Below are 13,343 nucleotides of genomic sequence, written 5' to 3'. Positions count from 1 at the left end.
TATTACTCACCTGCTCATGGGCTATACAGCTATCTTGATATGTTTGTGCTGAGTCATCATGCCTTAGATCTTTCTTTAGTGGCTGCCAAAGGATCCCTTATACAGGAGCGTGGTCAGACCAAATATATCTCCTGCATTAGCCCTGAACTGGATTTCAGGACCTGGGCTTGGCACCTTAATGGGCTGATATAGCTAAGATAGTTGAGGGTTTTTTTGGTTAATCATTCCCAAGACTCTAAGCCTCTTCTGGTACAATAGGAGGCCCTGAAATTTGTTCTTAGAGGAATATTTATTAAACTTAGCACACGCCTTAAAAACACTCTTTTGCAGCATCAGCTATTAACAAGGTTACAATCCCTTGAGTCTGCTCATAAATTATCTCTACTTACTACTACTGAAGTGAAGGAACAAAGCTGTAAAATCATAGCTCAGCAGCATCTCTCCCTCAGAGGTAAGATGCTTTCCTGTTGGGATCGTTGCCCCGTTAAATTACATTCATCTACTCCTTTGCTTCCTGATATCTGTTGGCGCTGTAATTCAGAGAGAGGGATTCTTTTACATTTTTGGTGGGCGTGGTCATTATCCGTATTTTTTGGGACCACATCCTGGGGACATACCATTTCGTTAGTGGCCTTAGTCTGTCTACTACACCCCTTTTGGTGCTATTGTCTTCTGACTCCTTAGCTTGGATGAAACAATCTATTCTGCAATTTTATTCTGGTTGTGGCCAGAGCTGTGATTCCTCAACACTGAAGATCTGCAGTGGTCTTCTGTATGACAGAGAGGGCTCCAAAATTAAATAATATTATGCATATGGAGGAGCATATGGCTGAAGCTATCAATTCTCAGGAGTGCTTCCTTACATTGTGGACACATTGAATATCATTTAGATCCTCTAGAGTCTTCCTGACAATTCTTAAGTCGTATTTAGGGCTTGAGGCTGTGAGTTAGATGTTAAGGGGCTACTTCATATGGATATTGTATTGTGCATACACTGGTCCCTTCTCTCCCCCTTTTCTTTTCTTCTTCTTCTCTCTCCTCCCTTCTTCTGTGTGTATTCATAGGCGTTCCCAGCTTTGTTCTACTGTCTTTATTTCATCATTTACATTATTGATACATTGGAATCTCAGGACTTTTTCTCTAACAGTAATACTTGCAGCACCAGGTTGTTTTATACCGTTTTCCTGTATTATAGATCTTACAGCCTTATTTTTTATATATGGCACTGTGTGTTATTTTTGGTATATCTTTGTGATGTGCGATATATCTAGTTGTTGCCGGTTTGTTTCCCTATAATACTGTGCGCGGTTTGGGGGGCTATTTATTTTATTGTTGATTTGTAAACCTACAGTTGAAAACTTCAATGAACATGATTACAAATAATTTACCTTCAAGATCAAGCAGTGATTGCAACATTAGCTTATTGGTGGATCCCACTAAAGTGCTCTCCCAATAAAGATGTTATACCTATGGTCAACCATCCATAGTTACCGTTACTTCGTTGCTGAAGGATCTTAGATCGTCAGCACTGCAAAAAGTCAGGTAGACTTGCAAGTTGTTCACCATCCATGAATTGTTGTCATCTGTGTAGCATCTTGGTTTTGGACCTATGAAATAAACAAGCTACCAGTAAAAAAGACAAAGATTTAAAGCTAAGATTTGCAACTAAAACCCAATGGTCGTCCTCTATTGTTGAGTTGCTATCAATTAATTTTAAGAATTAATTTCTTCATTATATTTGATTCTGGGAAAGTGAGGTGACAACCAATATGGTCTTCATTACAGTTCCCACATAGGTTGTGACCCAGTGTTCCAAGATTGTCAGATAGCAAATATGTGGTGACTTTTCTTCCTTCTGCGCCAGTCATGACACTTTTTTTTGAAAAGTGGGGGGTTACTTGTTGGAAGGGGTGTGGCTGCCTTGGACCAACAAATTTATGCATAGTTTATGCCAGAAGCTGGAGTAAATTATAGCAGAGATGTTCACCAGGTCGGATATGACATACATTTCTCTGAAGGTGCACGCAGCTGCTGACGATGCCCTTAATACATGGAGAGGCGTGTTCCTCTTCATTTATTAGGTACATCATGCGCTTGGGGAAACTGTCCTAAGAATGGTGTCGAAAATACCAGGCTTAGTACAATTTCCCACTATGTGTTTACTGAGGAATTTACTTGGAAATGTATAAATCTATATGTTCAATACATATACAGCAGATACCTGTCTGGAGGTACTTCCTAAAGACATCATAGATATCTTGGCGAGTACTGGCACTGTAATCTTCATAATGCATAGATAGAGTTTTCACTCTGATATTAAAATAAAAGGAAAGTGAATGATGAAAAATATGACCTGAAATGTGAATTACATAGTACTTTCATTTTATATTGTTATTGATCTTCTTAAGTCTACTTTTGTACACTATAAGGCCTTAGTCACACGGGCGTTTTTTCACGCGATTTGCGCATCGCATGACGGATGCGCATGCGCAAATCGCGTGACCGGCGCCGAAAAATCGGCCCAAAAATCGCCCGAAAATCTGCTCCTAGCCGCGTTTCATTAGAAACGGGCCGGAGCTGTCCAGCGCATTGCATTCAATGGAGCCGGCAATACAGCGGCTCCATTGAATGCAAGCGCTGCGGGCGTGCGCGGGGTTAATTGTCGGGAAGGGGTTAAATATATAACCCCTTACCTGCAATGCATCCTTAAATGTGAAAAAATAAAAGAAAAGGATGTACTCACCTGCTCCCGGCAGCTGGAGATCCCGGCGGTCGGCCTGCAGTGGGTGTGAAGGAGGTGTGACTCAGGCTTGCCCCTGATTGGCTCAGCGCTGAGCCAATCAGAAGCAAGTCTCAGTCACACCCATTCATGAATTCATGAATGGGTGTGACTGAGCTCAGCCTCTGATTGGCTCAGGCTGAGCCAATCAGGGGCAAGCCTGAGTCACACTTCCTTCACACCCACTGCAGGCCGACCGCCGGGATCTCCAGCTGCCTGGAGCAGGTGAGTACATCCTTTTTTTTTATTTTTTCACATTTAAGGATGCATTGCAGGTAAGGGGTTATATATTTAACCCCTTCCCGACAATTAACCCCGCGCACGCCGGCAGCCCATTGCTTTCAATGGAGCGGCTGTATTGCCGCTCCATTGAATTCAATGGGCAAACATCGCGGCCCCATTGAGCGCATATAGAGAAGAGAACAGGAATCGCAGATCGCAGATAGGTGCGATCTGCGATTTCTGTTCTCTAATTTATCGGACGAGCGCATAAAAAGCGCTCATGTGTCCGATACCATTGCAAAGCAATGGTTTTAAAAAGTCGCCGGACGCATGCGCATGCGCAAATCGCGGCAATAAACGCCCGTGTGACTAAGCCCTAAGAAAGTTACTGTACATAGACTAAAGGCCCATGTATACACAACGATTATCGCCTCAAAATTCACTCAAAAGCCATCTTTTGAGTGATAATCATTGCATGTAAATGTGCCAATCTCTCAGATTTCTGATGAGTAATGGATTTTATTTCGGCGTTAAAACCGTCCTTCAGCAACACAACTGCACGGTGTGCTCTGCCCAGGAACCGCTGATAACAGCTAATTGCATTGTCTTAGCTGTCAGCCCCAAAGAGAATTTGTTTATTAAGAGAACAGCAGGTGGTCCTCTGAATAAAATTAGCTCCCATCGGCTCACACGCTACTAATTGGTACTAATAGGCATTAGTACCAATTAGTAGATTATTCAAAATAATCGCTCAAAAGCCATCTTTTGAACACTCATCTTTGTGTCTAAATGCACCTTAATGTATTCTTACAGGTTTTGGTAGAAGAGGCAGCTTGCCGTGATAACCTCAGTGATATTCAACTGCTCCAATGTTATCAGTTTGATAGTGTTGTTGAATCGGACATTAAACCATTTATCCATTTCAGAGCTGTTAAGGGAGCCAGAATTTGACACGAAGATTGGCCACACAGTCTTGAAGACAGTCACAGTAATATCCACCTACACAACACATAATACACTATAAGAACTCAGCTGAGAGTATCAATAATTACTAGTCAAAAGAGGACGCCCCTTTCGATGCAGCAGCACAGTATACAACAGCCTCATCCCTGCATAAGATCAAGCACTTGCTGCCATGTATTTGTAGAACAGAATGATTGCATGCTCTTTAATCTATGCCCCCCATAGTTGCCAATATCGTTATGCTGTTGTGGGTTAGATGGAATGGAAGGAGAAAAGCTAGAACTGAACTGGAGCCCCTTCTCTACAGGCCCCATAGTAGCTTGCTGGATACTCGCTATGCTACGTATTTAGTTGAGTTAGGTAAACTCTGTTGGCTTAATTGTCATCATAAGAAAAAGTGGCAAAATGCAGCCTGAGCAGATTTTACTTTGAGTCCTCAGTTCCATTCCCAACAAGTTTTTGGCCATGGGACCCTTTAAAACACCACAAAAAGTTTTGCTTTTTCCCAAGAATGATTTGAAGAACATTTCTGTTTTCATGTATCTGTCTATATGAAAAAGATTTTAAGAAATCCCATGTAGACTGTGGAGGCTGGACTGCCAATGCTACATTTTCATCAGTCTAGTTATAAGTTGGAGATATTTTGCGAAAAGTCATAAAATGAATCCCAACATTATGCTGTTACTTTTTACTTAATGAGTAACCTTCTTCAGGTTTGAAGCCTTTGTGAGTATTTTTCTGTGAATTGCTGATGATTCTTCATGGTTTGGGGGGTTTACATCTTTACCGTTTTAATATTGAGGAGATCCATGACTTGGCCCAGCTTGCTGATGTTCGCGTAATGTGACAGTATTATTGACCATAGAGTACTGTTCGTATTCGTGTCAGGCTGTAGATAGAAGACCAGGTCCTGCGGCTGAAGTGAATTTAGTTTCTGTAAATAAAGAACAAAGCAGGTATCAAATATGGAAGTGTGGTCCGTGTGAATGGGCACCCTAGACCAGCAATTGTTTTGAGTTTTCCGCTCGTGATTTTAGGTGTAGTTGTATGTGTTTTAAATACCAAAATAAAATTGAGAGGGCTGTGAATGTAGAGCACAGGGAAGAGGCTATTGAAGAAAGGAAAAGACAGATTGTAATAATTCACGTCCACCAGGATTCTGGCAGCAAAAGTCACAATTTTGGCGTAAGTTTTGCTTTGCAGTGAAATCTTTTACTTTTTCCAATTTTACGGCAGCCTAAAAACTTTTTAAAAAACTAGACAGGGCTTGGCAGCCGAGGTCAGAGCCGCTGCGCCTCATCACATTTACTATCATTTACGCCAGAGGACTGATGTAAATTATAGCTTTGATCTATGTCAGCTCACAGCTGGTGCAAATTTTTTTTTTGGCTCACAGGTAGCCAAAAATATGTCTAATATATTAAAAGGCGTGCGCCTTGTAATATATTAGTAGCATTTTTTATGATAGGGCTGCTTATCATGACCGGCATACAAAATGCCAGTCTTATTAAATCAGTCCCACGGGGTGAGGATCGCAAGCGGTCATTATTTTCTTGCACTGCTTTAGGTCCTTATAGTTACCTGTTAGTTCCCTGACTGTCTCAGATCATCTCAGTGTTATAGTATATCTGTCTATGGTTTTAGAAGAATTTTCATGGGCTACTCCATTTAACATACTTACTGTGGAAAGCTGATCATTTGGAATAAGAGACACTAAGTCCTCAGGACCTAGCAGAGTTGAGGATGCCTCAAAGTAGGTGTTAATGAATAGTTGAAGGTCACCAAATGTGTCACATGACAATTTAGACTCTATTAAGAGAAGTATAAAATGTTAATACTTTGAAGAAGAATTTTGCTCATGTATCACTCATTATTTCCAATATTGAGTATATTACAGTTTTTTGTTTTTGTAAAACTTTGGATATTTCGTCGAATAAATGAACATACGCTTATGGTAATCCAACAGGTAGTGATATACGGCTTTCTGGATATTGGGCCTCAACAGGGTATAGGAGGAATTCATGGATGTGATTCTACAGGAAAGAAGACAAGATGAGAAGTGGATTTCAGAATATCAGCTTTGTCTTTGATGTGACTGAATTACCTCTGTCACATTCATCCCTGTCCCACCCTATAATAACATGATTGCACAGGTCACTACCTAGCAGAAGATCAACACACTTCTTCTCCTGTCACTATTTCCATTTTATGACTGGCTATATGTTTTCTATCCCAACATGTGGCATAACACAAGCTATTTCGTCCTTATGAGATTTTCTTTACATAGTGAAGAAAAATGGAATTGAAAAGATGCAAATTTTGGGCCAAACCCTTTCACAAAAAATGTGTGACTTTTACTTATACACTGGCATTGCTTCTCAAGGGGTCGTGTCTGTTTGTTCTGATAGATTTATGTATAATGTACGCCAAAATGGTATAAACTATACAACTAATCTGCTCCAGCTCCTAATTGGCATAAGCTTCTTTGTCAATGCACAGGAGACCAAGATGCGCTCAATATAAGAAGTGTATGCCTCTTCACACATTAAGTACTTTGTGAACCAGTGAGGATTATATTAGGACAAGCATTTGGAACGTCAGTCTTAAGAAATTTCCCCAGATTTTTTGCTTGTTAAAAATAGCATGAATTTGATGTGACTTTCAAAAGTGTATTTTGGATGGTGCTTTTTATATTTTTTCCATGTGCTTTTTAAATCCTATAGAGAAATATATAAAAAAGTGCATGAAAAACACTACACCCAGAGCATTCTGCATTTTGTAAAAGGAACACCACTGACCCTGAAAATTCACAACTATCAAAAATCTCACAAAAAAATAAGGTTTTTGTACAGCTACTCCCACTAGGAGGCAGACACTAAGCGAAAGACATGTTAGTTCCTCCTACCAGCTATACCCCTCCGGCAGGCACCAAGCTAACCATTTTGTATGCAAGCATTAGATGCAACCAGTAGGAATTAAATAGGTTAAATCAGATAAAGTGAACAATAAAAACATTACAAAGGCAACAGAGCTTTAGAACCATATAGAACTCCAGGAAGAATGCTCCAACAAGAAGGTCGCTATCAGAAAATATTACAATCTTTGGGGTGCTGTGTCCCTAATAAATGAGACTAGAAAAAGATTTTACGGTAAGGACAAGAATTTTATTTTCTCATCCTTTGCCTTGTGGAACACAGCTGAAGACCATGTAATGTTCCAGAGCAATCCCCCAGGCATGGAAAACCTAAAGAAGGACTCATGCAGTCATTTATATTGCCATCTGCAAAACTCTTCAACCAAGAGAGGATGCAAAAGTGTGCACTCAGTAAAACTTTGAGAAGGCATCTAAAGGGGCCTTACATACTTAAAGTGCAGAAGCGCCATTGTGTACTGCCCAAGTCGAGTGTGCTGTTACCCTGAAAGGAATGCTCCCTGTCCATGGCACAGTAGGTGTTCACCACTGCTGAACTGATCCCAATGTGATGGGACGGTCTTGGAGGCCGCAAGACCACGTCTTGGGCCATCTAGAATGACAAACAGTGATTCAGAGTACCAAAAAGAAGATGTCTGGGAGAGGTATATCCGCAAGGCACACAAGTCCAATTTGTGGAGAGTGGATTCCCTTGGGTGAGTGGCAGATGGGCAGAATGAAGATAAAACATTGCCCTTATTGATGTGGAAGGCTCACAACACCTTACATATGAATGAGGATACAGTACACAGGACCACCTTGTCCTGAAGAAAGATAGTGAACAGAGGATTAGCTGACAAGTCTGCAAGCTCCAAAACCCTGCGGATGGAAGTGATTGCAAACAAAAAGACTACCTTCCAGGACAAAAGACAAGCCTGGACATTACTCAACGGCTTGAAGAATGAGAATGCAGTGTGTCCAGTACCAGATTGAAATCCCAGGGTGAAACATGAGAGGCGTATGAAGGAATGGTGTGAGCAAATTCCTGTAGAAAACTATGGACAGTCGACTCAGAAGCTAATAGGCATTGGAAAAGAATGGACAATGCCGATACCCGAACCTTTAAGGAATTAAAGCCCAAGCCCATGTCCAGTCCCTCCTGAAGAAAGCACAAAAAGCAGGATAGTGAAATACGCACAGGATGGAAATTGCGCCGTTTGCACCAAAGAAAAAAAGGCTTCTAGACATGATGATAAACCCGGGAAAAGGAAAGTTTTCTAGAGTGGGCCTTTGCAGTTACTTTTGTCACTAGAGGAGAGCTTTGACCGTGTGGATTGCGATGCAGGAGAACTAGAAGATTGGCTTGAATACGAAGACCTAGGCCACTTCAGAGACCTACCAAACTCATCCTCGACAGACACACTTGGTGGCCATTGATGGATAGTGCAGTCAAGTCTGTCTATCATGGCAGTGGATGCCTTAGTGAGGTCCAATACCGCCCCAGAGAGGATGCGTGCCCATTCTGGTTCGGTAGAGGCCGAGGTTTGGATATCAACTGCCCAACTTGGTGGAAGGCAGTTGAGGCACAACAGCTCAGCCTGTCCACATGGAAACTAAACACTGCAGTGAGCGCAGGCAAAATGCATGACTTTAGCTGGACCTTGTCTGAAGCTTTCAGCTCTGGAGTCATATGTGGTATCAAAAAGACTGCGTATAGTAGTATATAGGCTCTAAGTAGCCTCTTTGCTCCTAGGCTGCTTATGAGCCTAGGTGGAAAGAGGAAAAGATCTAGTCCCCAGACAACACTTATCTGGTCTGGAACTTGGCTGGAAATGTCAAATATTTGCTGAGGGGAGCTCAGAAGCACCACCGGTTTCCGCAAGCTGTAACCTGAACACAGAGGACTCGAGGAGGATTGTAGGAATGCCACAAGGCCCTTCCTCCACCACCAGACACTGCTTTGGCAAGATTTAAGATAGCCTCAAAAGGAAGTGTCCTTGATTAGGCTGAAACCGGGACTTACAGTAGCGCCAGAGCCTGGGAAAATGGTGCGGGAGTATGCGCGGTGAGAGCTATGGTAGGCAGTGCGGCGCCCGCACAGTATCCCTCCCCACAAGCTGTAAGCCTTTCACCTGCGGGGAGAGTGCAGCAGAATGGGCATAGAAGGGAAACTATAAGAGAGCCTTTCTCATTTCCAGGTCCTCTATTTTGGGTAAAAAAAAAATATTCAAAACTTCACTTTATCAATTAGGCCTAATGCTTCCATAATTATTATCAGGATAATTAGCTGCATGGTATGCTTTCTCCTTGATCACATCATAAAAATAACTCTGCTTATCTTCAGTAATATACGTAAATCCATGAGTGCCCAGGTCATTGCCACCCATATGATCAACACCCTCCTCTTCTTTTGCTGTCATTATTCCCATCCCAACAGGATGTTCTATCAACATTCAATTCAAGACTGATACAGATAGACTAATAAAAATAAATGCATGATAAGCAAAGGATTAAGATTCCATTACTGTGAACTCCATCTACTTTAATTGCAACTTACATTCCTTGAGCAGTTTTGCATCCTATGTCTTTAGGGAGCTGAGAAACAGTTGATTCTGTGATCTCCAGGGAAAACATATTAGCAATTATTTTGAAATTTTCAAGCCATTGTGGTTCCCTGCTGATATTCCAGTACTTCAGAAGGACCTCTGACACAGCTGAGAAAATGATCAACTTGGTACCTTCCTGAAGAGCCACTGATTTTGCACACAAGGATATGCCAGAAAATGATGACGAGTTCTGTTTTGGAGGGTACAAAAGAGTGTTGTTTTTTGTTTTTGCTTGGTGTTTGTGATACCCTGTAATGTATGGTAGTACTTACTTTACACACATAGCTTTGTAAGTGGACAATGTATTCTTTTAATTCCTTTAGTGATTTGAATTGCTTGATGTTAGTTGCAATGAATCCATTTAGAGTTACATTGTGTATGAGTTCTGCTGTTATTGTCAAGTCTGCAAGTTTGATAGGTGTGATGGGGGTAGCATTTTCCTGCTGTATAAGAGAATATACATCATTATTTGTCAACAACCATTGATCTTTGCTATACCTGACTAGGAAACTGTCACTCCTTAAAGGGGTTGTCCGGCCACACAGGGTAAAATTTTTTATAATGCTGCTGCTTTCCTTTCAGTAAGGATAGTAACAGACAGCATACAGGGGCTCAAACCGGCCGGCAGATCAGCTGCAATGTCAGTTTCTTACCTTAGAATCTGATCTTCACTGCAGCTTTCAAAGATGGCGCCTCTGTGCTGCCTTCCCACAGTCTCTCCCCGCCCAGGCCCCGCCCCCTGCTGCATACTATAATCAGAGGGGTTGTGGCCAGGGGAGACTGTCATGGTTCACGATAAAATCCTACCATGAGTGTAAACAGACACCACGAACACACACACACATCACTGCACCCCCCCCCCTGCACACATCCATCCATCCATCTCTCCCTCTCCACACACCCCCCCTTCCCCCGGGACTTCTGACAGCCGGGTCTCCAGACACCACGAACACACACACACACATCACTGCACCCCCCCCCCCTGCACACATCCATCCATCCATCCATCTCTGCCTCTCCACCCCCCCCCCTTCCCCCGGGACTTCTGACAGCCGGGTCTCCAGACACCACGAACACACACATCACTGCACCCCCCCCCTGCACACATCCATCCATCCATCCATCTCTCCCTCTCCACACACCCCCCCTTCCCCCGGGACTTCTGACAGCCGGGTCTCCAGACACCACGAACACACACACACACATCACTGCACCCCCCCCCCTGCACACATCCATCCATCCATCCATCTCTCCCTCTCCACCCCCCCCCCCCCGCAAGAGCCCGCCCCTCCACTCATTCTTACCTTGGAGATGAAGAGCCAGCAGCCACGCCTCCCCTGAGCTTCCCAGCGGCTGAAGTTCTTCTGCACATGCGCAGAGCTGTGCTGGAGAAGCTTGTCCCCGTCGTTCCGACAAGAAGAGGAGAAGAGACTTGTCGGAACCCATGGCAACCGAGGAGCAACACGGGGGGGGCAGCACAAGAGGTAAGTGAATAACTTCTGTTTGCCTAATTTACAATGCACAATGTATATTACAAAGTGCATTGTATTGGGCAAACAGAAGTAATGAGACCTAATGTTTATGGCCGGACAACCCCTTTAAGGCAGCATCTAGGGAAGCCCTAGTTTTCACCCTTTAAGCCTTTCAAGCAGGATCTGGGTTCAACTGCAGGGGCCCCAGACCATTGTCCCAAGAGCAGTCTTAGTTCACCAGCAGGTGAAACAAATAGGTCAGGGGCAGCATAGAGTGAAAGAAGAGGGACAGGCAGAAATGTAGTTGATGAACAGGTAGAGCTTTTTCATAAAAAGAGACTCAAGGCATGGTAGCATATTATCTTAGGCAGAAGGAAAAGAATGTCCATCTAGTTAAGTCTGTTTGAAACCCCACCCCACTTATTAATCCAGAGGAAGGCAAAAAATAGGGCAGAAGCCAAATAGCCCATTAGGGATAAAAATGCCTTCCCGACTTCACAATGGCAGTCAGGATAATCCCTGGATCAACATTTAAAAGTTCGTACCTGTCTCCAAGACCCGCATGAACAACTTCGCTGGTTATTTAATGTCTATATCCTGTAATATCATAGCGCTCTAAAAAGACATTTAGAAGGCAGGTGGCAAACAGATAAATCAAGGATTGAAGTACCTAACAAGGTCAGTCTTGGAGAAGATGGGAAAGCTGAGTGAGCAGGCAAAAGTCAAACTAGATATCAAAACTAGTAGAACTGCCTGCAATTGCTCAGACACCCTGCAGTAGGAAGGGTGTCTTAAATAAAAACAAAACTATCTGTATTGGCTGGGGGTAGGTTGTACAAACTGCCCTTTTAAGAGGTGGGTCAGTCACAGACATGCACCTCATGTGCAGCACTGACAGAATATATAGGAATTGTGACAACTATCACTATCAGAGAACAGACCAAAGATGCCAGGAACCACCACCCACAGACAAGGAGGATAAGGGAAGTAATTGGCTGTAGTCACCAGCAATGACAGAAATATTCTTATTTTATCAACCAATACCATACATTGCACCAGAAGATGGATTAAAATTTAGCTGCATGACTATATATGTTAAACTCTTTTTGTTGCCATACCTGGGCTTGGTTCATTTTATTGCCTAGGTAGACTAACTAACTGAAAATGCAAGTCACGTTCTCATGTTTACAAGTAAATACTTCATATATAGGCTTACTAACCCTAGCCATACAAAACACACTTCTTAATATAACAAAATTATATTCCTTTAGAATATCCATGTAGAGTTAAATTGACCCAGATGCAATGAAAACCTAAAAAAACTTCATAATCCTCAAACTCTACATATTCTCCCATCTTGACATTAAGCACTACGGAAAACAGGTAGTGATTGGGAACCCTAAAGTAAACACTTCAAAAACTAAAGGTATGAAAATGTGGTGGCCCATTTTGCTGCTTAACCTTCATTGGGCATTCACCTACCATTGTAAGATTTTTGTTGAAAACGATCAAGTCTTCTGTTGCGGAGTATTTGATAAAATAGCCAAAATTCATCTGAGTCCAGGTTTGGTAGTCAACAGCATCGCAAACAACACCTATAAAGGAGAAAAGGGGACAAAAATGAACCTTGTTCCTAAAGATACACAAGATAAAGAAGAAACAGAATGTTTAAGGAATATCTCATATCTGCGTCTTTGTATTTTAAGCGGCTCAGTGGGCGTCCTACCTGTAGATGTTGAGTGTTGAGTCATATACCTCTTGATAAAGAAATTGTAAATATCTCTCCCGGTGTTATCATCCATCGTGCCAGAAGCAAGGCTGAAGCCTTTCACTCTGTGTGACAAGTGAAACATGGGAATGACATATCTGCGGTTTATCAAAACATAGGTATCTAGAACGTTTTCTTCATTCCAACTGAATAGGCAAGAATTTGCACATGTTCTATAACTTTGTAATACGCTCGTACTTACATGGCTTGATAGGATTCACAGGAAATGGTTGTTGGCAAGAGCTGAAGAAGGGTTTCAGTAAAATAGTTGATCAAGACAGTCAAGTCGATCTCAAACAAAACCTTCCAATCTCTAGTGGTATACGCAGAGAAGCTGGACTGAAGTTGCTGAAGCTGCACAGCCAAAAGTGTTTCCTTTACTGTGTCTACTTGATACTGTGACAACTTTTCCTGTGGGAAGAGTAAGGGTTTTACTATGATTTCACATAAACAGACTCATCCTAAATTGCCACCAGACTAAAAATGTTTTGTGCATCTGTACAATTATCCTTGAGCTGCAAGTATTAACATCTCCAAATATAAAACATCCATTTGAGGATTAGAGTTGCTTACCTTTGCTGCTGTCGATGTCAGAGCAGTCAAAAAGACTGTAATATTTTCT

At 42.3% G+C, this 13,343-nt stretch overlaps 1 protein-coding gene across 1 annotated transcript in view; it reads right to left on the bottom strand.

The window, feature by feature from the left end:
- The window catches only part of MSLN (mesothelin), a 35,767-nt gene extending 22,988 nt beyond the window's left edge, over positions 1-12,779 (bottom strand). The window contains exons 1-10 of the mRNA XM_066576632.1: positions 12,680-12,779; positions 12,436-12,548; positions 9,754-9,924; positions 9,433-9,671; positions 5,912-5,997; positions 5,646-5,773; positions 4,752-4,898; positions 3,813-4,000; positions 2,222-2,310; positions 1,492-1,607 (exon numbers count right to left, since the gene is read on the bottom strand). Of these exons, the coding sequence (XP_066432729.1) occupies positions 1,492-1,607; positions 2,222-2,310; positions 3,813-4,000; positions 4,752-4,898; positions 5,646-5,773; positions 5,912-5,997; positions 9,433-9,671; positions 9,754-9,924; positions 12,436-12,548; positions 12,680-12,755 (1,353 nt within the window). The 5' untranslated portion in view covers positions 12,756-12,779. The remainder of the gene's footprint in view (positions 1-1,491; positions 1,608-2,221; positions 2,311-3,812; positions 4,001-4,751; positions 4,899-5,645; positions 5,774-5,911; positions 5,998-9,432; positions 9,672-9,753; positions 9,925-12,435; positions 12,549-12,679) is intronic.
- Between the last annotated feature and the right edge of the window lie 564 nt (positions 12,780-13,343).

This window comes from Eleutherodactylus coqui, chromosome 8 (genome assembly GCF_035609145.1).
Source record: "Eleutherodactylus coqui strain aEleCoq1 chromosome 8, aEleCoq1.hap1, whole genome shotgun sequence".
Taxonomy (NCBI): Eukaryota; Metazoa; Chordata; class Amphibia; order Anura; family Eleutherodactylidae; genus Eleutherodactylus; species Eleutherodactylus coqui.
This window is presented reverse-complemented; position numbering and strand designations above follow the sequence as displayed.